At 41.2% G+C, this 25,507-nt stretch overlaps 1 protein-coding gene across 3 annotated transcripts; it reads left to right on the forward strand.

Moving 5' to 3' along the window:
- The first annotated feature begins 1,299 nt into the window (after window positions 1–1,299).
- ppox (protoporphyrinogen oxidase) lies at window positions 1,300–25,481 on the forward strand. Of its 3 annotated transcripts, none has more exons than XM_061818708.1 (14): window positions 1,300–1,817; window positions 2,090–2,187; window positions 2,260–2,346; window positions 2,446–2,580; window positions 2,666–2,781; window positions 11,164–11,296; window positions 12,516–12,660; window positions 12,746–12,939; window positions 23,307–23,367; window positions 24,130–24,248; window positions 24,381–24,494; window positions 24,955–25,104; window positions 25,204–25,246; window positions 25,322–25,481. In XM_061818708.1, the coding sequence occupies exons 3-14, from the start codon at window positions 2,263–2,265 to the stop codon at window positions 25,459–25,461; spliced, it is 1,434 nt and encodes a 477-aa protein (XP_061674692.1). In that variant the 5' UTR covers window positions 1,300–1,817; window positions 2,090–2,187; window positions 2,260–2,262; the 3' UTR covers window positions 25,462–25,481. The 3 variants fall into 3 exon arrangements, with proteins under 3 accessions (XP_061674692.1, XP_061674694.1, XP_061674693.1); XM_061818710.1 differs by having other exon boundaries at window positions 12,516–12,642; XM_061818709.1 differs by lacking the exon at window positions 2,090–2,187.
- The last annotated feature ends 26 nt before the right edge of the window (window positions 25,482–25,507 follow it).

The raw sequence follows: 25,507 nt of genomic DNA on the forward strand, positions 1-25,507 counted from the left end.
GGCAGTCACGGGATTTACAACCTTTTTGTGTCGCCAAAACCTCCAAACACAGGGCTCATCTACACCCTTTCTGGAGTGGTACGCCCACACACTCTAAGGCTTTTCACTCTCTACTCATAGGACCATACCACCCAAAGTTTCCCCTACTGAGACTAATTCCACAATGTCACAAATTGAAACGTGACACGGACCTCAATCCCAGTTAACAGAACATAATTATTGGAGGATAAATGTCCTCTTACCTTATCAATTGTTGGCGGGCCGATGTTCTGTCTGTCAACCAACACCTCAGTCCAAAATCACCTCGGTGTCACCAATTGTTGGAGGATGCTTTTTTTCCTACGCGTGTTTGTTTAATTTCAGGTAGTGAGAATGTTGGTTATCCAAATAAAGGCTGGAGATGATGAACAGGTTCTTAGAATAATTTACTTACAGAATATTCCGGGCACTTATGAGTTAAAAAAACTAAGCATATTTTTCATAAAAACATTCAATTTTAAGTCAATTAGTTAGACATCACATTAGATATGTTTTTGGAAATAAGGACTCGCAATGGAAAAATACATGCTAAACGCATTGTTCATTTGTTGTCTCTGCGACGTCCTATTTCAGACTTAAATTTAAATTTGTTTCCTCACATTTGAAAATGTTGAAATTCAATTTGCAGAGTTCTGTATTATGAAATTCATCAAAAATTTCACAGAAAATGTGTTTTCTTGTTTATCCACTGATGAAGTTTAGCAAAACATTTACACCGCTTTTTGCAAAAAAAAAACAAACAAAAAAAAACGTCAGGCTAGTAGAGAGTGAACAGTGAACAACAACAACCGTAAACAAAACTTGAAGTGAATTAAGCTCATCAGAAAATAATTAAAAAAAAACCTTTACAAAAACTTTAACAGTGTTGTAGGGATTTGTGAGTTTGTACCCTACGCGTGTTCACGAGTCGAGGAAGATATGACCAATGATGAGAAAAAGTTAACATCAAATGGATTTATTACAAACGAATGTGCAGTACAGACGTCTGGGTCTTATCTAGGTATCTGCCGCACACGAGACGTGTGTTTTCTGGGAGGATAGCCAAAGAAGAAGACAAAAGCTGACCAGTAACACACGGTTTTTATTTGTATGGGTCCATGGAGAAGTGACTGCCCCCCAATCAGATCCTGGGGCCAGGATGGTAACTTTCCGGTCCTTATCTGGTGTCGTTCGTCTCCACAGCAACGCCTGGGATAGGAGGATGGCGCCAGCCGGTTTTCTGGGTACAAAGATCAAGGACAACCACCGGCTCCACAACACATCCTTGTCTGATTAGCAAATGGGCAACAATTTATCCGTTGATTAAATGCATAAGGTCATATTTAAGCAAATAATGAAAGTGCAATAAAAGTAAAATAGTCTTAATTGTCAAAGTAAACCTTTCCAATTTACCTGTGGAATGTTTTCTAACAGCCACGAAACTGGCGATTAACGCAGTCGCTGCACAGGTCGGCGTGGTTGTTTTGGGAGTATCAAAATGGCGGATATTTGCTTTCGGCGACTTCAGCATTGGTGGCCAATGAGCTATCCATTTTTTTTTTTAGATCAGCGGCTGCGACAAAGCGCTGGTGCGTCACTTTTTTTCATATGACCACAGACGGAAACTCGGTTCATGGAGGAGCACACAGTGGAATTGGGTTTCCGTCGGACGTAATTCAATGTAACACGGTTTTGACAGTTGGAGGAGCAACCAACATTTTGCTCTGTCGACAAGCGTCATGAAGTGTTTGTTGTAGTGCACTTTCAACAGTCCGGAGGCTCAACTACCCGTCTGATTGGTGACCCCACTGTTTTTATTCATTTACCGTTAAATGCGTTTTACACGTTTCAAATTAATTCAATTCCTCAATTGTAAATTGAAAGGACGTTAAAAAGACGAATACAAAAGACGAATGTGGGTACATGAAATAGAAAAGCCTTAAAAACCTTCGTAGTATTTTTGTAAGCTGGCTTACAATTTACACAACTTCAGCTGTGCCAAGTGTCATATTGCCCCCATACTTAGAACATTTGCAGTGACAGTCAAACAATTAACTGAAATTGGCTGCAGGTTAATCAGCGGGATGACAGACTGAGACGTTTGATAAGCCACCTCTTTCATATCCTTATCGCCAGGGCAGTCGCGCCCCAACACAGTCACAACCCACGGTTTGAAAACACTAATTTTTGTCCTTTTTAAAAGTGTAGCCATTTCTAATTGTCATTTGCGTTCTCGTTCAGTCAATGAGGACTGTAGCAGTCCTTGGAGGGGGCATTGGGGGATTGGCCGCATCTTACTATCTCTGCAAAAGTCCCCAGGTTGCTAAGGTAGGACACAAATCCAATCATGTGTTAGATTGCTCCACTTCTCCATTTGTAGCCTTGCATTTATTTATTTTAAACCATTGGCTGTATTTTCTCCTCAAGGTCATTTTACTTGAGTCCAGTAGTCGTTATGGTGGTTGGCTGTCGTCTACCAGAAGGTCAGATGGAGCAGTATTCGAACATGGTCCTAGAGGGATTCGACCTGCTGGGGCAGTAGGAAGAAATACTCTTAATATGGTAAGCCTTATTGTAGTTACAAGGTGGGTTTTTTTGCCAGTCATCATCAAATTTTAGGTTCAAATGTAGTGTGCATTTTGTTTAGGTAGAAGACCTGGGTCTTTCAGGAGAGGTTCTGCCTGTTACCTACAGTCACGATGCATCCAAAAACAGATATCTGTATGTCAACAAACAACTTCATAGGATGCCTTCAGGAATAAGGTAAATGACCAGTTACAACGAAAGGTTCATTAAGTGCAGTAGAACCTCGAGAAGCAGACCCCCTTGACTGAACAATGCGTCCAAAAATAGAAAATGCAGTTAACATACTCTGTCAGGTCCAGAATTGATTGCTGTTGTTTACTGGGTCTGTGGTCCAAAGTAGGCAGAGAATGGTAGTGATGTATTTACAGCTCAGAGATGTTAATTGTGACTAGATTCAATTTAAAAATATGGATCTAGCCACAATGGATGTTGAATGTGGGGTCATTAATGTGTGTGTGCGTGCGCGCGTGCGTGCGTGTGTGCGTGCGTCCGTGCGTGTGTGGTGGTATGATGGCTCTGGAAAATATAAAACCCTATTCTTTAGAGTCCAAAAGGCAGTATTTTTTGAGGAAATTAACATTTTTTTAACCAAGCTATTTGGTTATTCCCTGCGACCCCTGTGAGGATAAGTGGCTCGGAAAATGGATGGATTGATATTTGGTTATGCATGACCGTTTTGAACCATGAGTTTACTTACTTTGCATTTTTTTAATGCATTCATTTGCTATCAGGCTTGTTAACAAGATTAATTGGATTGTATTAACCCAGTCACTCTAACATTATGATACTGCATGTGGAATACATGCACCATTAAAAAAAGATAACCACAATTGACACAAAATCCTTGGTAGCACATACAGACATGTGAAATACAATTTCTGATGGACACATATCCTTCCTAATCTCTGAAAAACGGTGTAAAGAACATTTGGAATGACTTGCTTTTTCTATATTTTTTTTTTAACCTGACAGAAAATAAGTAGTTCCATCCATCAGACCATACTTGCCCAACGAGACCAAGGTGGACCCAGCAGAAACAGTCATTGAATCTATAGAAAAGACACTTTTTTTTTTTTTTTTTTAAATCTACAGACTGAAATCAGACTCAACCTTTCCTGTTGTAGGTCAATTAAGATTTCAAAACTTGATGCCAGAACAATGAGAGGATTTAATTCAAACAACTATCTTAGACAAAGAAAAATGTATTTATGGCTGAAAGCATTGGCACATTTTCAGCCATGAATGCATTTATTTTTCTTTTTTTAAGTTTAATTAATTGTGGTATACTATAACTTTTTTCAAATTTATTCTCTGGTTATTTTAAGTTATATACAAAATTGAGTTTTCATAGTTGAGTAAAAATAAAAGTTTTGAAAAATGAATAATTGTGTTTATTGATCGTTATTTCAAAATAAATCAAAATGATCATGATTATTATTTTTCCATACTTGCCCAGCCCAAGCCTCACATCCACCTATCTGTCCATTTTCTGTAGCACTTCTCACAAAGGTCAAGGGAGTGTTGGAGCCTATCCCAACTATCTTTGGGTGAGAGGTGGGGTAGCCCCTGAACTGGTCACCACCCATGGTAGGACACATACAGTGCCTTATGAAAGTATTCGGCCCCCTTGAACTTTTCAACCTTTCACCACATTTCAGGCTTCAATAATAAAGATTTTCATTTTTTTCCCAAGAATCAACAACAAGTGGGATACAATTGTGAAGTGAAACGAAATTTACTGGATATTTTGTACTTTTTTTCACAAATTAAAAAACTAAAATGTAGGCCATGTAATATTATTTGCCCCCTTTATGAAATTTATGGGATATTTTATACTTTTTTTTAACAAATAAAAAAACTAAAAAGTGTAGAGTGCAAAATTATTCGGCCCCTTTGACTTTCAGTGCAGCAAACTCACTCCAGAAGTTTAGCGGGGATCTCTGAATGAGCCAATGTTGACTGATGATGATAAATAGAATCCACCTGATTGTAATCAAGTCTCCGTATAAATGCACCTGCTCTGTGATAGTCTCAGGGTTCTGTTTAAAATGCAGAGAGCATAATCAAGACCAAGGAACACACCAGGCAGGACCAAGATACTGTTGTGGAGAAGTTTAAAGCCGGATTTGGAAACAAAAAGATTTCCCAAGCTTTAAATATCTCAAGGAGCATTGTGCAAGCATTCATATTGAAATGAAAGGAGTATCAGACCACTGGAAATCTACCGACCCGGCCGTCCTTCTAAACTTTCACCTCAAACAAGGAGAAGACTGATCAAAGATGCAGCCAAGACGCCCATGATCAATCTGGATGAACTACAGAGATCTACAGCTGAGGTGGGAGAGTCTGTCATAGGACAACAATCAGTCGTACACTGCACAGATCTGGCCTTTATGACAGAGTGGCAAGAAGAAAGCCATTTCTTAAACGTATCCGTAAAAAGTCTCGTTTAAAGTTTGCCACAAGCCCCCTGGGAGACAAACCAAACCTGTGGAAGAAGGTGCTGTGGTCAGATGAAACCAAAATCGAACTTTTTGGCCGCAATGCAAAACTATATGTTTGGTGTAAAAGCAACACAGCTCATCACCCTGAAGACACCATCCCCACTGTCAAACATTGTGGTGGCAGCCTTATGAGCCTGCTTTTCTTCAGCAGGGACAGGAAAGATGTTCAAATTGATGGGAAGATGAATGGACACAAATAGAGGACCATTCTGGAAGGAAACCTGTTGGAGGCTACAAAAGACCTGAGACTGCGACCAACGGTACAATGATCTAAAACATAAAGCCAAATCTACAATGGAATGGTTCACAAATAAACATATCCAGATGGTGTTAGAGTCCAGACCTGAATCCAATTGAGAATCTGTGGACAGAGTTGAAGACTGCTGTTCACAATCGCTCTCCATCCACCCTTACTGAGCTCAAGCTGTTTTGCATGGAAGAATGGGCAAGAATTTCAGTCTCTCGATGTGCAAAACTGATAGAGACATACCCCAAGCAACTTGCAGCTGTAATTGCAGCAAAAGGTGGGTACAGAGTATTAATCGAAGGGGGCCGAATAATACTGCACGCCCCACTTTCAGGTTTTTGTTAAATAATAAATTTCATTCCACTTCACGATTGTGTCCCACTTGTTAATTCTTAACAAAAATATAAATGTTATATCTTTATGTTTGAAGCCTGAAATGTGGCGAAAGGTTGAAAGGTTCAAGGGGACCAAATATTTTCAAAGGCGAAAGGTTCAAGGGGACCAAATATTTTCAAAGGGACTGTATAAACAAACATTTACACTCACATCCACACTTAAAGGCAATTTCTTTCTTTCTAAGTCTTCAAATCTTCCTACAGATTTGGGTGCTTCATATAAACATGTTCAAGTTAAAAGGTTATTAGTGCTTTTTATTTTATCCAATGCTGCTAACGGGACTCAACAAATTTACTTTTGCTGTCAGAACAAAAGCTGTTGAAACCTGACTGGAGATACCCAGATTTTTTCACGACACACTTCAGAATCAGCTTTACATACAAGGATTTTTTTTCTCTGGTAGTTGTTGCCGCACAAGTACAACATACATGTTGAGTATGAAGAACGTAAGTCATTTGACAGGGAACTATTTTTTTTATTTTTATTTTTTTAACAAGAATTGAGTTGTGCAAAGTTGTGCAAGCATGCAGAATCTTCTAGGATTTAGAGTAGTTTGAGAGCCGATTTCAGCGAGAGACCAATGGAATGACAATTGTGAAAAAGGTGTCAAGGCATCCGGCGTAAAAATTGTGCCAAACATATATGTGCGTTCATCTGAGATGACACGCTGTGGCGACCCCGAAAGGGACAAGCCGAAAGAAGAAGAAGAAGAAGAATTGCAAGAGGGAAGAAGCTGTTGGAATGCCTGCTAGTTTTGATTTGCATTGATCGCTACTGCCTACTGATAGAAAGAGCTGGACAAGCTAGTGGCAAGGATGTGTAGGGTCCGATAGGATCCTGCCTACTCTTGTTCTAGTTTAGGTGCTGTGCAATTCCTCAAGGGTGGGTGGAGTGGTGCCAACAATCCTTTTTTCTTTTGTACTTGATTCCAGTGACAACAAAAACGCAAATAGTCTTCTTTTTCTTTCGGCTTGTCTCGTTTTGGGTTGCCACAGCGTGTCATCTTTTTTCATCTAATCTCGTGCATCCTCCTCTCCAACACCCACTGTCCTCATGTCCTCCCTCACAAAATCCATCAACCTTTTCTTTGGTCTTCCTCTCGCTCTTTTGCCTGGCAGCTCCATCCTCAGCATCATTCTACCAATATACTCACTATCTCGCCTCTGTACATGTCCAAACCATCATTGTCTGCTCTCTCTAACCTTGTCTACAAAACATCCAACTTTGGCTGTCCCTCTAATGAGCGCGTTTCTAATCCTATCCAACCTAGTTCACACCAAGGGAGAACCTCAGCATTTTCATTTCTGCTACCTCCAGTTCTAATTCCCGTTGTTTCTTCAGAGGCACCGTCTCTAATCCGTACTTCATGGCTGGCCTACCCACTGTTTTATAGACATTTCCCTTCATCCGAGCGGATACTCTTCTGTCACATAGAACACCAGACACATTCCACCTACTGTTCCATCCCGCTTGGACCCGTTTCTTCACTTCCTTACCACACTCACCATTGCCAGGTATAGTTGACCCCAATTATTTGAAGTCGTCCACCCTCGCTCTCTCTTCACCCTGGACCTACACTCTCTTCCTCCTCCGCCCCTCTCATTCACGCACATATATTCTGTTTTACTTCGGCTAATCTTCATTCCTCTCCTTTCCAGTACGTACCTCCATCTTTCTAATTGTTCCTCCGCCTGTTTCCCTGCTTTCACTGGATATCACAATATCTGCGAACATCATGGTCCAAGGGGATTCCAGTCTAACCTCATCTGTCAGCCTATCCATTACTACCGCAAACAGGAAGGGGCTCAGCGCGGAACCTTGATGCAGACCCACCTCCACCTTAAATTCTTCTGAGACACCTACGCCACATCTCACCGCTGTTCTGGTGCCCTCATACATGTCCTGAACTACACTAACATATTTTTCCGCCACACTAGACTTGCGAATGTAGTACCACAGTTCCTCTCCTGGTACTCTATCATGGGCTTTCTCTAGGTCTACAAAGATACAATGTACCTCCTTCTGACCTCCTCTGTACTTTTCCACGAGCATCCTCAAGGCAAATAATGCATCTGTGGTACTCTTTCTAGCGATGATACTTACTTCTGTCCTGAGTTTAGCTTCCACTACTCTTTCCCATAACTTCGTTGTGTGGCTCATCATCTTTATACCACAGTTTTGAACATCGCCTTTGTTCTAAAAAATCGGGACTAGAACTCTTTTCCTCCATTCTTCTGGCATCTTCTCCCCCACTAGTATTATATTGAACATGTTGGTCAAAAACTCCACAGCCACCTCACCAAATTGCTTCCATACCTCCCCTGGTATATCATCGGGTCCAACTGTCAAAAACGCAAACAGTGCGAGGGAGAAATGCACTGAAGCTTCCATATAAGGCACCATCTTGATCAAAGATGTTGACAGTACAGGCCGTAAGATGTCTACAATTACTTATCATCATAAGTGCTTGAATTTCCATTATTTTATGTAATTCAGCGATATCAAATGCAGCCCAATAGGATCACAAGCCAGTGAGATCTAAAGGCCGGTTCCAAGCCCGGATAAATGCAAAGGATAGTGTCTTAAACTTTTCCAAACAAATATAAGCATTCTTCTGAAGAATCCCTTTCTGGATCGGTCGTGGCCCGGGTTAACAATGTTGACTTCTGGTACCGTTAACCTGCATGGTGTCGGTGGAAATTCAGCGACTGTTGGTCAAAGACAAGGAAAAGGAGGAAAGCGGATTAATCAGCCGAATAAGTGGAATGCACAGAGCATACGACTGAGTGTAGTGACTTTGACTGTTGGGGCTATGACAGAAAAAATCCCAGGAGTTGGTTGACCATGAAGATTAGGAGAACGGTTGATATATTGTCCATCCAAGAAAACAGGTGGAAAGGTAGTAAGACTAAAAATTCAGGGGCAGAGTTGAAATTATTTTACCATGGAGTAAATGGGAAGAGAAATGGAGTACGGGTTATTTTAAAGGAAGAGCTGGCTCAGAATGTCCTGGAGGTGAAAAGTGTATCCGATTGAGTGATGGGGCTGAAACTCAAAATTGAGGGTGTTATGTATAATGTGATTAGCAGCTATACCTCACAACAAGTAGGATATGGCCTAGAGTTGAAAGAGAAATTCTGGAAGGAACTAAATGAGTCGTTCTGAGCATCCCAGACATAAAAAGAGTTGTGATTGGTGCAGCTTGTAATGTACATGTTGATGAAGGAAACAGGTGATGAAGAAGTGATGGACAAGTACGGCATCCAGGAAAGGAACTTTGGCAGACAGATGGTGGTGGACTTTGCAAAAAGGATGGAAATGGCTGTAGTGAACACTTTTTTCAAGAAGAGGCAGGTACATAGTGACCTACAAGAGCGGAGGTAGAAGCACGCAGGTGGATTATATTTTGCGCAGAGAATGTCATCTGAAGGAAGATACTGTCTGTAAAATAGTAGTAACAGCATAGGATGGTGGTGTGTGGGATGACTCTGGTGTTGGGGAGGAACATTAAGAAGACACAGGTAGAGCAGAGAACCATGTGGTGGAAGTTGAGAGAGGAAGAATGTTGGGCGGCCTTTCGGAAAGAAGTGAGACAGGCTCTCATTGGACAGGAGGAGCTCCCGAAACACTGGACTACTACACCCAATGTGTATGGTTTCATGCCTAGAAAGAGTACCATAGATGTATTATTTGCCTTGAGGATGCTGGTAGAAAAGTACAGAGAAGGTCAGAAGGAGTTACCTTGTCTCTTTGTGGATTTAGAGAACACCTATGACAGAGTACCAAGAGAGGAACTGTGGTACTGCATGCGTAAGTCTGGTGTGGCAGAGAAGTATGTTAAAATAGTACAGGACATGTATGAAAGGAGCAGAACAGTGCTGAGGTGTGCCGTAGGTGTGACAGAAGAATTTGAGTGGAAGTGGGACTGCATCAGGGATCAGCTCTGAGCCCCTTCCTGTTTGCTGTGGTAATGGATAGGGTGACAGATAAGGTTAGACTGGAATCTCCTTGGACCATGATGTTTGATGGCATTATGATATGCACTGAAAGCAGGGAGCAGGTGGAGGAACAATTAGAGAAATTGAGGAATGCAGTGGAAAGGAGAGAGAGAAAATTAGCCAAAGTAAAACAGAATATATGTGCGTGAATGAGAGGGATGGAGGGGGAAGAGTGAGGCTCTAGGGAGAAGAGAGAGTGAGGGTGGATGACTTTAAATACTTGGGGTGAACAATCCACAGCAATGGTGTGTGGTAAAGAAGGGAAGAAACTGGTCCAAGCAGGTTGGAACAGCTGTTGGAAGGTGTCTGGTGTGTTATGTGACAGAAGAGTCTCTGCTAAGATGAAGAGCGAAGTTTATTAAACAGAGGTGAGGCCAGCCATGATGTACGGATGAGAGATGGTGCCACTGAAGAGATAACAGGAAGCAGAGCTGGAGGTGGCAGACAATAAGATATTGAGGTTCCGAAGAGTGAGCAGGGTGGATAGGATTAGAAAAACTTTGATGGTTTGGACATGTCCAGAGGTGAAAGAGTGCGTATATTAGTAGAAGGGTGCTGAGGATGGAGCTGCCAGGCAAAAGAACCAGAGGAACACCAAAGTGAAGGTTGATGGATGTTGTGAGGGAAGACATAAGGGGAGTTGGTGTTCGAGACGAAGATGCAAGCGATGGGCTTAGATGGAAAACAATGACGCGCTGTTGCGACCCCTCACGTGACAGGCTGAAAGGAAGAGAAGAAGAAGAGGCGACTAGAAAATGTGATATCAATTGCCAATATTTCGTGCTACATTGTGGTCGTGTGACAAATTGGTGAATCGTCATGTGCATCAGGAAAAAGAAAGTCCATTAGTCCATCTATCCATCCATTTTCTGTATTGCCCATCTTCACTCAGGTCACGGGGCATATCCAAGGCATCTATAGACAAACAATTGTTAAACATTCACTCCTACGGACAATTTGGAGTCTTGAATTAATCTACAATGCATGTTTTTGGAATGTGGGAGGAAACCAGAGTATCTGGAGAGAACGTATGCAGGCATGGGGGAACGTGCAAACTCCACATAGGTGAGCCAGATTTGAACCCAGTCCTTAGGGCTGTGAGTTAGATGTGCCAACCAGTGTCTGCCGTAAAAGAAATCATTGTTCATAATTTATATGAGAAACTGTTAACTGAAATTGTTTGTACCAACTATTAGTTGGATACTTGGAATCAGGCAGTACCTGAGAGTGAATCCTCATCCCAGTATGGGGATACCTGGAAAAAAAGTGGCATTGAAGATCAGTAATGATAATATATAAAAATAATTTTACATTCATGTAATAATGCATCTGTACCAATAAGGCATCTCAAATAAACAATTATCCCTTATATAATCAATTGCAGTTTCTCGTATCTTGTCTTGCTCTCTTTCAGTGGACTTCTCAAAACAGTCTCACCTTTCTCCCGCCCCTTGCTGTTCAGCATTGCCACAGAGATATTTGCCAAGAAAAGCTATGAGGAAGACGAATCCATCCATTCGTTTGTTTCTCGAAGGCTTGGAAAAGAGGTGAGGGTCAGGGGAACCACTTTAGGCTTTATAATATCTTGTCAAACAAAGTTGATCCGTCAACCATAGCGTCTTTTGAATGTCCTTTGCCGTTCCATGATGTATGCACAAGACCCCCTCTCACGAGGGCTGCACAATATTTAGTTTGAACATTGTCACCGCAATTTACTTGGGTGCAACATTCATGTCGAAGGCTTTGCTGCGATATTGGAGTACTTTAATATTCTGTGAATCAACTGGATAATATTAAAAGTGACCAGCAGATAGACCTGGACATTTTGAAAAGATTTGCATCTATAAGGAATCACTAAATCACTCAAGTAAATTTTAATGCTTCAAACAACACACGGAGCAGACCAATGTTTTGTATACTTATCTCCTTTTATGTTAACTGAATGACAGCATAGAAAAGAATGTCCACCTGGTGGATTTCTGATTTTGCTTTTCAGAATGAAACCATGCAGGCACGGGCCAAGTGCATCAGTCCACAACGTGCGTTTAGGGACACTGCATAAAAATATGTCCTTTTGTAATACAGTACATAATTCTAAAAATTGATTACTATGACAATTATTGTTTTTATCAGAATGCTTTTGTTATAACACTTTACGATCACAGTGCAGTAATATGGAATTTTTGTTTGATAACAAATATAGCTGCATTATTTTGTTAATATAGTCAACCAGAGCTGCTGGGAATGCAAATTTATCAATGTCCTTTCACCATCGTTCCTGTCGTACTGGATTGGGTGTTTGTGTTTGCACATTAAGGACAAAAGTCTAAAAACACAATTTAAGCTACAAGTTTTTCCTCATGTTTTTGAGAATCTAAGGTGAAAACTGCAGCTTGCTCCACACGTGGACTGAATGGATGGCAACAATGGGCGAAATGAAATGCCAGTATTTTGAGGGTTGCAGCCCATCAGCAACATATTGAGCCAAAAATAAGATGAAATTGTTTGATTTTGGACCACTGAACTAAGTTCCAATTTTTAAATTCCGAACTATGAACTGAAGTACTTCATTTTTGGAATGATGAACTAGTTTGCGTAGAAAATGAACTTTCCCAACATCTTCTTGGATTATTCTTGTATGATTTTACGTGACAATATATACCATGGGTTTAGAAAATTATTTTTCCAGTATTGTGCAGCCCTACCTCGTACCCAGTAACTACTCCCCACAAGGACATTGTGTCTTTGTTTTGTATGTTGAGACAGCTTGCCAACATTGCTGTGGACAGTCTGTGTCGAGGGGTGTTCGCAGGGGATTGCCGGAAGTTAAGTGTGCGCTCTTGTTTTCCTGTCCTCTACAACGCTGAGAAGCGCAGAGGTTCCCTCACACTTGGTATGCTTCTGGGGTCTGGTATGTCCCACTTTCATTCACATTTTTTCTGACATACATTTTGCACAAAATTGGATGTTCAAGTTGTATTTGTTTAAACCTGTAGACCCCTCCCAAGTTGTTCCTCTGGGTCCTCTGAGCCAGCAATCTATAAAGGAGTCTTGGGCCCAGTGGTCCCTTAGAAGGGGGTTAGAGGACCTCCCTGAGTCCATCATTGACTTTCTCCAAAGGAGTAAGAGGGTCCAGCTTAACCGAGAAGTTCCTGTAAAACACATCAATCCATCACCTATGGGTTGGATGGTAAGCAAAAAGACACACTTGCTATTGTCCTGTTATAGTAGGTCACTGGAAACTGCTGAGTGCTTTTTACCTGATATTAAATTTATTTTAAAAAACTAAAGGTGATAGAGCCTACCAGTCTGTTGCTCCCAATTTGGGGACTGGATGTCTTTTAATGCTAAGACTGCCTCTTCAGTGGACATTTTTCAAAAACATTTTAAAACACATTTGTTGAGGCAAGCATTTAAAGGAAAGCAAAGCAAATTTATTTGAAGAGTGTATTTTATAAATTGCTTTGATTAAAAGCATTAAAATACAAAGAAATAAAAACATTTGAAAAGAAAAGTACAATTAAAACAGCGTACAGTGCAAGAAATATAATTGAAAATTGGAAGTACTCTAAAATGCGTGAGGAAAAAGTTTTTAACCTGGATTTGAAAACATTCACAATTGGGGCTGACGTCACCTCTGTTGGCAACTTATTCCGTTTTTGTGCAACATAATTGCTAAATGCTCCTCCACCATGTTTGCTATGGACCAGGCAGTATTTGATTTGGTTATTTTATCTCATTGCCAGGTTTGTATACCATAAGCATTTCTTTCATATATTCAGAACTTAAACCATTTAGTGTTTTTTTTTGTTTGTTTTAGAACTACAGCATAACTTTAAAATCTATTCTAAACTGACTGGAAGGTCTAAAGGCTTTAGAATTGGAGTTATCTGCTCTGACGTCTTTGTTCTGGTGATAACCCAAGCCGCAGCATTTTGAATGAGCTACACCTGTTAAATGCTGTTTTTGGGGCCTCCAGTCAAAAGACAATTACAATAGTCAAGTATACTTGAGATAAAAGCACGGATGAGCTTTTCCTGGTCTGCTTGACACGTGCAAGCCTCCACTTTATTATGTTCTTTAGATGGTAAATGGTAGTTTTAATTATAAAACCTTAGCAATACAATTTATGCAGTATTATAAATGTATAATATAGAAATTGCTTTGATATGACTGTTGAAAGTCAGGTCGGAACCTATCAGAACACCAAGGTTTTGGACTTGGTCTTTGGTTTTTACAGATAGTGAGTCTAGGTATTTACTAACAGCAATCTTATTTTCTTTTTTGCTAAAAACAATTATCTCAGTTTTGTTGTGATTTAATTGGAAAAAATGTCGGTTCATTCATGTATTTACTGCATTAGACAGTGGCACAAGACCTCAACTGAACCGTAGTAATTTGGAGACACTGCAAACTAGAACAATATGTCATCTGCATATCTGTTGTAATCAAAATTAAATTTCTGGAAAATTTCACCTAAGGGTTCAGGGTTTAGGGACAACCAATCTAAAAATCAATTTGATCCAAAACCATAAAGAGGCTGAACAAGAGGGAACTGACCCTTGAGGGAGCCCATAAGTCATTGCCATTTGTTAAAATTGGGCACTTCCAATGGTTACAAAGAAGCTTCTTTCCTCCAGGTAGGATCTGACCCTATTGAAGGACCATTCCATTTCATCCTACCCACATTTCCAACCTATTCAGCAACATATTCTGATCTACCATATCAAAAGCCGCACTGAGATTCATCCGTTCATACATTTTCTGAGCTGCTCATCCTCACAAGTGTTGCAGGAGTGCTGGAACCTATCCCAACTGTCATCGGGCAGGCAGCAGGGTACACCCTGAAGTGCTTGTCAGCCATTCGCAGGCCACATGGAGACAGACAATAGTCGCACTCACAATCAGACCTCAGGGCAATTTCGAGTGTGTGAGGAAACCGGAGTCCTCGGAGAAAACCCCCGCATGCATGGGGAGAACATGCAACCTCCACACAGGCAGGACCAGGAATTGCACCCAAGTCCTCATAAATGTGAGGCCAACCCTCTAACCGAGTGGTCTCAAACTGGCGGCCCGTGGGCCATTTGTGGCCCGCAAGATAATTTATGGCTCCAACCTTAGTATGAAAGTTTGTTAGTGCGGCCTTCAAGTTTTACATGAATGGCATTTTTAGTGTTACGTGCAAAGCCAACCAATCATGGTGGGCTGTATGGCTCTCGGGCATGTGCAAGCAGAGAAATATTTTTGAATAAAAATTACAGCAGCGTTGCCATGTAGCCTTTTACCACTGGTTTTATACACAACTTGTTGAGACAAACATCTTTATCTTTTTTCATTCATTCATTTTCCGAGGTGCTTATCCTCACCAGGGTCTCAGTGGTGCTGGTGCCAATCCCAAGTGTCATCAGGCAAGAGGTGAGGTAAACTCGGAACTGGTTGCCAGCCAATCGCAGTGCACATGGAGACAGAAAACAGTCACACTCACAATCACACCTAAGACCAATTTAGAGTCCCAAATTAATGCACGTTTTTGGGGATGTGGGAGGCAACCGAAATGCCCGGAGAAAACCCACGCAAGCACGGAGAGAACATGCAAACTCCACGCAGACGAGGCTGGGATCTGAATCCTGGACCCCAGAACTGTGAGGCCAACGGTCTAACCACTTGCATCACCGTGCTGCCTCCTAGTATATCTTAATGTTTAACTTTTTTTTTCTTTTTAAAGATGTTTGAGAAGATTACATTTTCTTTTAAATTTCCAATTGAAATTGGCCATGAGTGCATGTGCGCCGAGGCTGCAAACCAGCCTCAGCCATTTGCTGGCTCCAGCAGCCCCAAGGTATATTCAGGTTGAGACCCCAGCTCAAACCAGTTGGTCCACCGAGCCCCCCACAGAAATACAAAAGACTAAAATAGACGGCTTTCCTGAGTCGTTATTCAACCTTATATCATTTAGCACGTTGATAAGAGTAGATTCTGTACTGTGATGAGTTCAGAAACCTGATTGAAATTTTTGAAAACGTCCATTTAAATTCAAGGAATTGTTGAGTTGATTAAAAACATTAACTGTCAGTCATGCCTATGAAAGGGAGATTTGAGATGGGTCTATAGCTTGCTAGCATGGACGCTTCCGCTGTTCTGTTTTTTAGAGGAGGCTTAATCAAACAGTCAGCTAGCACTGACTTTACAATAGTTTTGTAAAAGTCAGATGGTATTGAGTCAAGACAGCTAGTTGATGGTTTTAGCTGCTGAACAGTTTTCCCTACAGTGTTTTGGTTAACTGTATTAAATTCTGATATAGTAAGATAAGGTTTTCAATGGGTTGCTTCAGATGTATCATTTTATCCTTTTGCTGATTTGTGCTCATTTTTAACCTGATGGGATGTACTTTTTTTTCACTAAAATAACAGGCATACTCATTCATTTAATTCATTTATCAGCTGTTCAAGTTCTGGAGCTATCTGATTGGGGTTTGGGGGGAGCTGAGCTTGTCAACCACAGCAAACACAGTCTGAGTATTGTTGAGGTTCTTACTGATGATTTCAGAAAATTGTTGCTGTCTAGCTCTGAGTAACTCTTGGTTAAAATTACAAAGTGACTGTAGAAGCCATTTGTCAAGTTGGGGTTTAGTGTTTCTCCTCTTACATTCTCTTGACCATCATTGTGCTCCTCCACAATCTTCAATGTTGCATCAAGATTGTCTTTGTTTTAACGGGAGTGACAGCATTCATAGCATTTGAGATTTTCAAGTTGAAATTGTTCTTTAACATAACATGGGTATGTGGGAGGCAACCGAAATGCCCGGAGAAAACCCACTCAGGCACGGAGAGAACATCCAAATTCCACACAGATGGGGCTGGGATCGAACCCGGGTCCTCAGAACTGTGAGGGCAGCTGATCCATCGAGTGTGTGTGTGTGTGTGCGTGTGTGTGTGTATATGTATATATATATATATATGTGTGTGTGTGTGTGTGTGTGTGTATATATATATATATATATATATATATATATATATACACACACACACATACACACTTACTGTATATAAATGGGGACTTGTGTGTGTGTGTGTGTGTGGAGGAGGTGTACCAGAATGTTTAAAATGTCGACAGCACAATATTTATACTTTGCATACTTGAGACAAAACTTACAACAGTACAAGTGTCTAGTTAAACAATAACCATAAAACTAACTTTTATTGCAGTATGGAATTAACATTTTTCACGCAAGCATGTTCTGCTGAAGGTGCTTGTCAGGTTTATGCAACCTAGGACATTTAAAGTACGATATTCAAGGAAGGAAGACGAGGAACTTTTGCTGGGAGAGAACATAGAGGATATATACAGGTACAATCTCCTCCCCATTCTGGGCACACCTCCATGAATCTTCCTTTTTATTTTCCCAGGGCAATCCGCCACGTATCGAAGCAAACGTGATACACAAAGCAACTGTGAGAAAGCAAACGTGAGTCGATAAACTACACAAATGCGTGATGTCTTCTGCTGGAGCGCACAGCACAGAATATAAAATAACTTTATGTACAATTAATCCAACAGTTCTGATGGTGTAACAGGTTATCTTTGAGGAAAAACATGGTGTTGTCTTTGTTTTTCGTTTTGCTTCAAAATTCCCCTGTAAAAGGACATAACCCCGTCAACACAATTGGTAAACTCGACAACTCATACCATATTGTCTAAGATATCTTGTGCAAATTCCTCCTCCACATAAGGACGAGCAGTATCTTTGTCGGCAGAGGAAGCCTCACCATACAGAGGCACAGAGGCACACTTCTGAGGCTGTAATGCTTTTGAAATTTTTCAAACCAACCTTTGTTTGCCGAAAAGCCTCATCGTTGAGGGGGTGAATCGCACCTTGCAGCTTGAGCCTTGTCAGCACTTTCTTCAGCCTCTTCATCATTGTCACTGGGTCGTCCTTCTGAAATCCGCTATCCACAAAGCTAACGTGGCTTCCATTCGAACGATTGTCTTATCTCGCCGAGTCACCACACATTTCGTTTCCTTAAGTTATTGTATTATGTAGGACGAGATGTTAATATCCTTCTATTCATGCATAATTCAGCTCCAATGAGGCTCTGTGGGATGTTCAAATACGTGATTGCACCCTACAGGTTATCAAGTGGGCTTCCTTCCGTCATCAAGTGTTTTCCCGATAGGCCCACGACACTGTTGAGAGGGTTCAGTAGTGAATCCCAGTGTCCCAGGTTCACCTCCTAGGTACCATCATGTGTCTGACTGCTCCCTTTGCCTGTTCAGTTAGAGCCAGCGATGTCCACTTCTTCCCAGTGCCCAGGATGGGGGCAGTCTGGGCTACTAGCAGATCGCTGGAATCTACTAGCACAATTTCCAGTCTTACTTTGGCGCACTTGTAATTGTCTGCCAGGTTAGAAATGGGGACATCCCTTTACCGTTGAGCCTAATGCTGCTGAGGCACCTGGGAAGGCCAAGCCACTTCTTCACAAACAAGCTGATCAGTCACTCCAGCTTTTCGACCTTTGAGAGGGGGATCTCATATAGGGTTAGTGGCCAAAGGAGTCGTGGAAGTAACCCGTACTGCAAGCACCAGAGCTTCAACTTCCTGGGAAGCAGGGTTCTGGCGATCCTTTCCAGGACTCTGGCCACATCCTTTCTCAGCTGCTCTACTTGGTTTTTGTCCTTGAGAGAGGCATCGCTCTTCACAGGCTTCTTGGAGACAGTTGGAATTGGTTCTTCACCGATGTGAAAGTGGTGGTTTGACACTTTTCCCTTGGATGGAGATGCTTCTAGATCTACTCAGCTTGATCTTCTGAGCTGAGAGGGGCTGACAACGGAGGAATTAAAGGAGGGACAGATGCAGCAGCACAAGAGGTGCAGAGTGAGAGTTCTGATGAGGAGATGGAGGAGGAGGAGGTTACCGCTACCACCGAGATAAAGGAAGTATTAGGAATGTGGGAGAAACTTTCAGACTTTGTGGTGAAAAACACCCAGGAAAAGAGGCACAAATAAACCTCCTTGGACAGGTATTTTTTCAAATGGCCATCTGTTGACATGCAAGAATGCATTTCAAAAAGACCAAAGTTGTGCAAGAGAAAAGACCCGAAGATAATTAAGTAAAACTGAAAAAAAATTACAGCACCAATTAAGTTAATTCAAGTTCATTTAGTATAAGGTAAAATTAAGCTAAGCGCTAAGTGGCTAAGTGAGATGATACAAATTAAGTTCAGGAAAGTGAAAGAAAAACTTGTTGCAAATCAGGGTAAGAGTCGAAAGAAGAGACTGAGCGAAAGTGACTGAGAAACTAGCTCCTCCACAAACATCCTCCATCTGCCTTCTCCACCCTTCGCTTCTACCAGTAACTTCTGTGATGGTGTGGCAATCAATGATGTCCATTTCCAAGGTAAGTACACTGTATAAAAGCAGTTCCTTCCTTTCCATCTTTTTATGTTTTTATAAAATACAACACAACACGTTATTTAAAAATACACTTCTTATTTAAAGATGTGGAAAATACAAAATAGGGTGGCATTTTGGGGGATGGAACTGATTTGCCATTAATCATTCATTTGCATGAATTTAAAAGGGGAAATCCACTTTGACATAAGAGCAACTTGAGATAAGAGCTCAGTTGCGGGACAATTGAAACTCTTATCTCAAGGCACCACTATATGTATAGCTATTTTAATGTGAACAATTTTGTGCCGTCTTCAAACTGCCAATTGACATCTCGCCAAAAGCAAATTGAAGGGTGTGTTTGTATTAGTATTGACCACTTTATCTACACTAGGAAATCATCATTGCCTGCATCAAAAGCCCTGCTTGATAAAACATAGTGAGCGCACTCATTCTGGAGTGTGTGAATGGTATTTAGTGGTTTAGTTATGTCCCCCACTTAGTAAGATGCTCAGTCTACCATCGAGCCGCTGCTGGGTAAGCAGACAGGTTCACGAGCTTTCCCGGCTGCGGGGGAGCTGTGCATCAGGGACGACAAGGCCCAATGCCAATTGTCCAACGCAATACTCACCTGCAACCATCACCCCCACCCTGCACCCCGAGGATGTTTGAATGTATGTAGTGCATTAAAAATTTGGGGTAGAAAGGCATGGTGGGCCAGAAAGCAGGCCAGAGTGCTAGGACACCTGGCCGAGTACCATCCCAAGGCTGACCCTGCTCTCCCCGAACCAGACTGGTAGCCAGCACGCATGTAGCAGCACCTGGCCTGGTGCCTACCATACCTGCTGCCAGTCTCCCAGTGGATCTCGAATAATTATGGGTGTGGCCAATGTGTGGAAGATGTATAGTGTGTGTGAAGTAAAAGGCTTGTCTCCCGGGCCAATCGACCCTGTATACCACAGAATAAAGCGACCCTCCCTCACTCCAAGAAAAAAAAAAAAAAAGAGCCACAGCCCATTAATGAAAACAGCGGCAGAAGATGGGCCTGATTGAGACGGGAGGGGCTAACATCTACCATGATGCCTAAATCAGCTGAGGACCCTACACAGCTTGAGAGAGAGAGAGATAAAGGCGAGAACCACGGTGCTGTGCTCCATGCAAAGGGAAAAGGAGGGCACCGGCCTAGCCTCGGACACGGCAGCCCGGCCCCCAAACTCCATGTTATGATTGTGTGTAAATATTCTTAACTCCAGGTTAAAAACCTTTTTCCCCCCTCATGCTTTTCAGAGCATTTCTACTTTTAAATACAGTATTTCTTGCATTCAGAATAGTTTTACTTTTAATTTTTTCCTGTTTTATATCTTTATAGTTTTTCTTTTTCATGTAAAGCATATTGAGTTATGAAATGTGCTAGATAAATGAGCTTTGTTTTATCTGATAGTTTTTACACTGCCTCGTGAAAGTATTAGGTGCCCTTGAACTTTTCAACCTTTTGCTACATTTCAGGCTTCAAAGAAAGATAGAAAATTGTCATTTTTTTGTCAAAAATCAACAAGTGGGACACAATCATGAAGTGGAATGAAATTTATGGGATATTTTATACTTTTTTTTAACAAATAAAAAACTGAAAAGTGTAGAGTGTAAAATTATTCGTCCTTTAACTTTCAGTGCAGCAAACTCACCAGAAGTTTAGCGAGGATCTCTGAATGATCCAATGGTGACTGATGATGATAAATAGAATCCACCTGTGTGTGTGATCAAGTCTCCGTATAAATGCACCTGCTCTGTGATAGTCTCAGGGTTCTGTTTAAAATGCAGAGAGCATCTTGAAGACCAAGGAACACACCAGGCAGGTCCGAGATACTGTTGTGGAGAAGTTTAAAGATGGATTTGGATACAAAAAGATTTTCTAAGCTTTAAACATCTCAAAGAGCACTGTGCAAGCAATCATATTGAAATGGAAAGAGTATCAGATCACTGCAAATCAACCAAGACCTGGCCATCCCTCTAAACTTTTACCTCGAACAAGGAGAGATGCAGCCAAGAGGCCCTGATCACTCTGGATGAACTGCAGAGATTTACACTGAGGTGGGAGAGTCTGACCATTGGACAACAATCGGTCATACGCTGCACAAATCTGGCCTTTATGGGAGAGTGGCAAGAAGAAAGTCATTTCTCAAACATATCCATAAAAAGTCTCTTAAAGTTTGCCACACACCAAACATGTGGACGAAGGTGCTCTGGTCAGATGAACAAAAATATTTTTTTTTGGCCACAATGCAAAGGTATAAGTTTGGCATAAAAGCAACACAGCTCATCACCGTGAACACACCATCCCCACTGTCAAACATGGTGGTGGCAGACCTCATGGTTTGGGCCTCCTTTTCTTCAGCAGGGACAGGGAAGATGGGTAAAATTGATGGTAAGATGAATGGAGCCAAATACCATTCAGCCATTCTGGAAGGAAATCTGTTGCAGTCTGAAAAAGACCTGAGACTGGGACCAACAGGACAATGATCTAAAACATAAAGCCAAATCTACAATGGAATGGTTCACAAATAAACTTATCCAGGTGGTGTTAGAATGGCCAAGTCAAAGTCCAGACCTGAATCCAATTGAGTCTGTGGGCAGAGCTTAAAACTGGTGTTCACAAATGCTCTCCACCCAACCTCACTGAGCTTGAGCTGTTTTCCAAGGAAGAAGGGCCAAGAATTTCAGTCTCTCAATGTGTAAAACTGATAGAGACATACCCCAAGCTACTTGCAGCTGTAATTGCAGCAAAAGGTGACGCTACAAAGTATTAATGCAAGGGGGCCAAATAATATTGCACACCCAACTTTTCAGGTTTTTATTTTTTTTAAAGTTTAAAATATCTAATAAATTTCATTCCACTTCACGATTGTGTCCCAATCGTTGATTCTTGACAAAAAATATTAATCTTATATATTTGTTTGAAGCCTGAAATGTGGCGTAAGGTGGAAAAGTTCAAGGGGGGCGAATACTTTCACAAGGCACTGTATATATTATATTTTTAAGTATTAAATATTATCAATTCATCAGAACATCTTAGCCTGGCCTACAGGAAAGAGTTCCAGTAATAGGTTGGCTGTATCCAGTGCTGTGCTGGTCATACTATTGATTGATTTCTAATGCTGAAGATGCACCCATCACCAATCGTAATATCTGTAAACAAACAACAAAATACATTTGCAGTGATAGTTTGTTCACAAATGTTTCAGCCCTATAATTGATTGATGACTGTAGTTTTAATTGGGCCCACATCAAAAGCTTACTGGCCTCTCCTGTGACAAGGACAGGCTAAGTACAGTGAAGAAAATAAGTATTTGGGGGCCATGTATTGTGAGATTTTGGGGAACAACCTCTTTCCCTCAGTCAGAGCATTGAAGATGGGTTGTGGCTGGGTCTTTCAATATGACAATGACCCGAAACACACAGCCAGTAAAACCAAGGAGTGGCTCTGTAGAAGCATATCAAGGTTCTGCCATGGCCTAGCCATTCTCCAGACCTAAACCTAATAGAAAATCTTTGGAGGGAGCCGAAACTCCGTGTTTCTCAGCGACAGCCCAGAAATCTGTCTGATCGAGAGAAGATCTGTGTGGTGGAGTGGGCCAAAACCGCTCATGCAGTGTGGGCAAACCTGGTTAACAACTACAGGAAACGTTTGACCTTTGTAATTGCAAACACAGGCTACTGTACCAAATAACATTGGTTTTCACAGGTGTTCAAATACTTATTTGCAGCTGTATAACACAAATAAATTTTAAAAAGCATACATTGTGATTTCTAGATTTTTCTTTTTAGATGATCTCTCTCACAGTGGACATGCACCTACGATGAAAATTTCAGACCCCTCCATGATTTCTAAGTGGGAGAACTTGCAATATAGCAGGGTATTTAAATACTCATTTTCTTCACTCTTAGTGTGGCTAAAGGTTGAGCTGAATAAACACACATGATGTTGTGGCTTGGAGATTTTTCTTTTATATGATTTAGACACATTTTATAAGAGCTTTGATGACCCAGTGTCAACACTGCTTCATGAGTTCTCTGTGTGATAGTGAATAACAGTTACTAACTTAGCCACGTTTCCATATGAACTTGTGCTTGAGTCGTATGGTTCTTGTAAGCACAATGTCTGTTGGTTTTTAGATCCATTTGGACAATGGGATCATATCAGCTGACCACATCATCTCCGCCTTGCCTGCTAAAGGTCAGTCCAGCTTCATGACAGCCCTGAAAAACCTGGCTAAAGCAGTTTCCAAACATCATTCTTTATAGTTCTCCACATGGTAATGTACTACTAAAAATGCAGCACATGCAGCCACAATGTACCAAGATGTGTAAAGCGGTCAGAAATATGTGAGTCTTCTTTGTGTACTGTGGGTCTTCCAGCCTTACCAGATGCTGTCAGGTTCTAGTCAGACAAACCACGGTCATTTTAAATCTTAAAAACAAGTGTTGCTGTATTGCCCATGATTCATTGAGGCTAGGGACACAAGTGAAGTTTTACGTGTAAGATAAAGTATGTATACCATTTTTCCTTCGCAATATGAAATCCAATTTTTGCAAATCTCCTGAACTCAAGTTTACACTGCAAAGCATCGCCTCTCCGCTCCCACCTTAATGAAATAGTCAAACTTCTCTTTAATACCTGTTAAAATAATGTGGAGCATTAACTTTTTAAAGTGTTTTTTTTTAAAACTGTGAAATTAGTGGTTTGCATATTTGCCTCATTGCCAAGTGATTTATGCTTGCATGTCTTTGTTCCGCAGGTACTCGCTGTCCTTTTTACAATCACCCTAAAAATGGTTCTTAGGTTAATTTAAGAGTAAATTGTCCATACGGATGAATGCAATTGGTTGTTTTCATGTGCTGTGTTAGACTGGTGCCTGAGAAGACATTTTATAACGATGCGATTCAGACAGAGAAAAGACATCTTTCCTACAAAGATGTGTGTATGTGGTGCTTTTAGTGCTCTCGTCTGTCCTGCCGTCGTTCTGTCAGCCGCTCATCCAGAACCTGCAGGACATCTCCTGTGTCACTGTCGCTGTGGTAAATCTGCAGTATGAGGGCTCTGTACTCCCTGTTACAGTGAGTACACACACTAAAGGTTGCAAGTATTTGTGTTGAAAGAGTCGGGGGAATTATCTATTATGTACACACAGAAATTTTTTACTTGGTGACTTTCCACCACACAAAAGTATTTGTTTTGTTCCTCATCAGGGATTTGGACACCTGGTTCCATCTTCAGAGGATCGGGGTTTACTGGGTGTGGTCTACGACTCTGTCCCCTTCCCTCAACACAACAGACATAAAGGAGAAACCACAAGACTTACAGTATGCTCCTTAACCTGTGACCTTTGTCTTGGGTATCTTCCACCAGTCTGCTACTCTTTTTGACCCTAATCTTAAAAAAGATATTTGACATGGTATCTTAAATTATATTTAGGACAGCTAGTTAAAAAATTTTCTCAAGACTATAATTTGCAGAAATACAATGGGGGTTGGACAGTTCTGAGATGACTCATTTAACTGGGCAGTTTCAGTCCCTTTTCATCCCTGTTGTACAGAAATCTCAATTTTTTATGGGGTGGGGGATTGTCATGTTTACAGGAGGTTGATAGTTATTGTACAATTATTTATTTTTACCATTTAGTTATACCTAATGTCATTACATATTTTTGGGAGAATATACCAATCCCATGTAACCTTTAAAGTTTAGTGCAAATGATTATGCGTTTCAGTTTGAGTTTCGAGTTGACTAGCAATTGTTGTCAATGCCCACTGTCCTACATAGGTGATGATGGGTGGTGCCTGGTTCGACGAAGTGTTTGGCACCCCAAGTGCAGTAACAGAGGGCCAACTTTTAGAGCGAGCCACTGAGGCGGTGCGCTGTCACCTAGGAGTCACCTCAGGACCCAGCTGGAGTCGGGTTGCTCTTCAGAAGGTACCGTACTATGATGAAGGGGTTTGTGGAACTGTGTATTGGTTGTATGTATTTGGGATACGTAATTGAGTTACAATGTTCATGTAAATCTCCCCTCAGGATTGTATACCTCAGTATTATGAGGGGCACTTTTCGAGACTAGGTAGGTACAAACTCACTTGAGTGATACTTCCTACATAGTAGTTTCATTTGGATGTGTTGTCTTCTGCCATTTCAGAGTACATGCGCAACTTCATCAAGAACAACAACCTTTCACTTTCTCTGATTGGGTCCTCCTATGATGGTGTGGCAATCAATGATGTCATCTTTAATGCAAGGAAAGCTGTAGAAAAGCTGTTGGGAACTGGGGTTCAATAACATGGCCTTTTTTAAATGTATTTTTGAAGTGTCTAAGTATTGTGAA

The sequence above is a fragment of the Syngnathoides biaculeatus genome, chromosome 5 (genome assembly GCF_019802595.1).
Source record: "Syngnathoides biaculeatus isolate LvHL_M chromosome 5, ASM1980259v1, whole genome shotgun sequence".
Lineage (NCBI taxonomy): Eukaryota > Metazoa > Chordata > Actinopteri > Syngnathiformes > Syngnathidae > Syngnathoides > Syngnathoides biaculeatus.